Raw genomic sequence first — 3,741 nt, 5'->3', positions numbered from 1 at the left:
TAATATTTAACTAAGTAAAAGGAATAGGAGGGCATTTTTTATCTTTTGGCCGGAATAAGGAAAAGTTTCTTAAGTACGAGAAAAATAAATTAGGAAATCATAACTTATTTTTCCTTTACCTTTTAAGTAACAAATAAGTAAACTAAGTAACCGTTACCAAACACCATATTGACATATTATAAGTAAAAAATTACTTATAATAAATAATAAATAAGTTGCAAAACATGCTCTAAAAAATGTCTGGAGATGGTTAGTAGCAATGTCACGCCCGACAATCAAGATGGGGTATTTGAGTGTCATTCCAATAAAATTGTAATTCGAGAACTCTGACCACAAATGATGTCCACGCTATCTACACATCACAGAATAAACTTGGTCAGAACGAGTATTATTTCTCGGGGTGTCGTCCCCGTGATTTCCAAGTCACACCATCCTTTTCTCGAAAATGAACGCTAGCATGTAGCGAGAGAAAAGTTATTTGGAAAAGGCTGCTTGTGTTGAGAAAGTGTCTTGCCGTGCTCTCCGTAAAATTAGACTAGGTTCAAACCTGACTCAATTTTTGTTTATTTTGACTCAATTTTTGTTTATTTTGTCTGACTCAATTTTTGTTTATTTTGTGTTTAGATAAAACAATGCCAAGAGTTGACCTGGTTTTTTAAGCTAAATTTTAGCCTTTAAACGAATTCTTTTCTAAATGACCCACATATAGAATAACTCTAGCCCAGTTTAGGATAAAAACCAGACCAAGATCAACCCTAACCCAATTTTAAGGATTTTGCTAAACTGAACTCATACCAAATACCATATATGCAACAGGACCCTAACGGTGGTTGCACCAGCTTGATCAAACAAAATAATTCTCAATACTAGCTCCCAAGAAGCACCACATGACTGGCAACCATCTGTGACATTATTCACGAGATGCCGCTGGTGTATAAGCAAGTCCACCGCTATTTGAGCAAACGCGTCAATAATCCACGCTCTGGAAAGACAAAGAGTGAAATCCGATGAACCGCCGCCCAGCATTTCACCACCGTGCATCTAAGTATCTCTCGGCTTTGATTGGCACATAAGTTGGAGCATGAAGTATAACTGTTTATTGGAAATATTCAAAACTACGTTACAAACAACATTGCAAGCAAAAATAAATATATAAAAAAAACAAATGTATAATATCTACATACACAACAAGTACTAAGCCTTCATTTTCTCTCTCTCTCTCTCTCTCTCTCTCTCTCTCTCTCTCTCTTTTGTCCTTCATGGTGCCAACAACCTTTTCAATCCCGTTTTCTGCTCTGCTGTGAGCCTTGTCGGAAATTTGATGTTGAACTTGATCCTAAGATTACCTTTTTTGGATGGGTCCTTAGGTATTGGCATTCCCTCCTTTGGCACAACCTCCTCGTACCCTGGATGGATTATGGCGTTTATGGGTATCGTGAGGTTGCGGCCATCAAGTGTTGTTAGTTGGACAGTGTAGCCTGTTAAGGCTTCAAGAAGTGAAATCTTTCGAGTTGTGATAAGATCATTCCCTTCTCTTGTGAATACATCATGTGGCTTCTCATCAACAACAAAGACTATATCTGCAGGAATAACATTTGGTGCTTCATTTCCCTTCTCTGGAAATGTAATTTTTGTTCCCTTTTTCCACCCTGGCTTTATATCAATAGTCAAGATTTCCTCTACCGGCATGGTTCTCCTGAGAGATCATTGTCAGGTTAAACGTTTAAGGCTGTAGATAGAATGGAAGTAAATGGAAAATACAAAAGAAGAAAAAAAATACAGTAACAATTCAAAAGTTATAACGTGTCGCTAGAAAGCATGCTCGCTGTAGAAGAATATATAATTCACGTATCACTATTAGATTTTCAGAAATAGGTTTAACTGCAAAATGCATGCCATGAGTTTGTCGTGTGTAGTCAGAGAAGAAATGTTGCGACAAGGCAATGAATATGAATGAATCACTGCAAGCCATAATGAGAATGGGAAGGCAATGAATATGAATGAATCACTGCAAGCCATAATTCTATAGCATCATGAACTGTACTTCCAATATGTCATCCCCCCTCTCCCTTCTGGCAGTATTAATAAGATACAACGAGAAATAATAAGACCCAGAAAGCAAAAGATACAAGAAGAATTCACATCCACAGCTGTTGATTTTTATGGCATAACATCAATTGTCAGATCAAGATAAGGGAGACAATGATTTTGTGCTAATGGGCTTCAGATGGCTTTAGCATTCAGTGACTTTCATCTCCTAAACCATTTCTAATTTGATTCTTGCCCAAACTCGAATTCAGGGTCAAGCATCAGCTGGCATCTCCAAAATCTCATCTGGGGGGAGCTGCCTCTTGAAACCTTGATACAAACATCAAACTAAAACCAGGGAAAAGAATCCACCATGGGAAGCTATAATTAGTTATTTAATAATCTAATCACCTCTTTAAGAAAGTGGTGTTCAACGTGGGAAGCATCAGTTTATCTTTTTGGATGCAATAAAGTGTGCCACATTCGAAACCTATCCACAACAACATATACAGAATCATGCTCCGTCAACGTAGGAGAGACCAAAGGAAAGTTCATGTTAGGTTGTTAACAGCCTACCATGGAATGAAGGGTACAGGTAAATGTATAACCCGGTGTTACGCTTCCTGCACTTAGCAACCTGACACACTCTATAATAAGACAACTCTAACTACATCACATTTGGCATTCGCCCAATAGAATCAATCTCAGCCAAACATAATAGTATCATCCTAACAAAAGTGGCGGCCAACTCTTGCATGCATTCTCCAAATCAAATGATCATGAAGAGAGGTGTTGGGAATGTACAAATGCTGCCCCTAAACAGAAAATCATGAACAGTGGTGAAACCTAGGGCAATGAAGCGTAAATATCAATGTGCTGACATGTAACATAGTAATGAATAAATTGAACAAATCTTATTGCATGGTCATAACCTGCATGGCTGCATCGTATTGACTTTCCTGTACAAAGTGTCGACAAATTTGTTTTCGATACCTACATGGTGTTTGAGAACAATTGGGCAGTCTTGTGTCTACTTAAGCATCATATGCATGCGCCTACACTACAATGTTAAACTACCGACCACACTTGGAATAGCATTGTTGAGACTCACTCAACTTCTTGCTGGAAAAGTGGATGGTCATCTTAGAACAACACACCTCAATACCTATGTTTGATGCGTCACAAGGTAACTCAAATGCTTTCGATAAGTCCGGAGGGCAAAGAAGCAGACAGTAGCCAGCTTCTTCTTGATATCCTTAAAACGTCCAGTAGCAAATTTAAATATTCAAACTCCTCTTTCTTAATTTAAGACATAACTGCGCTATGATGGTATTAAATCCATTCCCTTGAGAAAGCTCTATGAAATGTGGGCCAACCCGTGGAAACTCCTAGCCTCATACATAGTAGAGGTAGACCACACTATCGACCTTTACATGCTGCAAACACCGCCACCCGACACAACAAAGTCCAAGAATTGAATAGATAAACTGATAAAGTCATAAATACACATACCTTCAAGTTCATACACAACTTATCCTTGCAAAGAGTCTCTGAAACATGAGTGAAAGAAAATGTTATAGGGTCCGAGAGAGTATTAGGATTTCATTAGTGTACAGGACCACAGACTAACATAATAAAGGATGCCAAATAGGTGCCATAACACTCATCAATGTGTACTAGGAGAACCAAAGGGATTTTCTTCACTTTCTTTTG

The 3,741-nt window shown here is 38.1% G+C and overlaps 1 protein-coding gene across 2 annotated transcripts in view; it reads right to left on the bottom strand.

The window, feature by feature from the left end:
* Positions 1,075 to 3,741, bottom strand: part of LOC109844847 (dnaJ homolog subfamily B member 13-like) — a 16,061-nt gene continuing 13,394 nt past the window's right edge. Inside the window, exon 3 of one of the 2 annotated variants that reach the window (XM_020414003.1) lies at positions 1,075 to 1,696. In XM_020414003.1, the coding sequence (XP_020269592.1) occupies positions 1,258 to 1,696 (439 nt within the window). In that variant the 3' untranslated portion in view covers positions 1,075 to 1,257. Of the gene's footprint in view, positions 1,697 to 1,718; positions 2,377 to 3,741 lie in introns of those variants that run through there. The other variant, XM_020414004.1, reaches the window with a different exon arrangement.

The sequence above is a fragment of the Asparagus officinalis genome, chromosome 6, assembly GCF_001876935.1.
Source record: "Asparagus officinalis chromosome 6, Aspof.V1, whole genome shotgun sequence".
Lineage (NCBI taxonomy): Eukaryota > Viridiplantae > Streptophyta > Magnoliopsida > Asparagales > Asparagaceae > Asparagus > Asparagus officinalis.
Note: the sequence above shows the minus strand (reverse complement) of the source record. Positions and strands in the feature narration are given on the sequence as shown.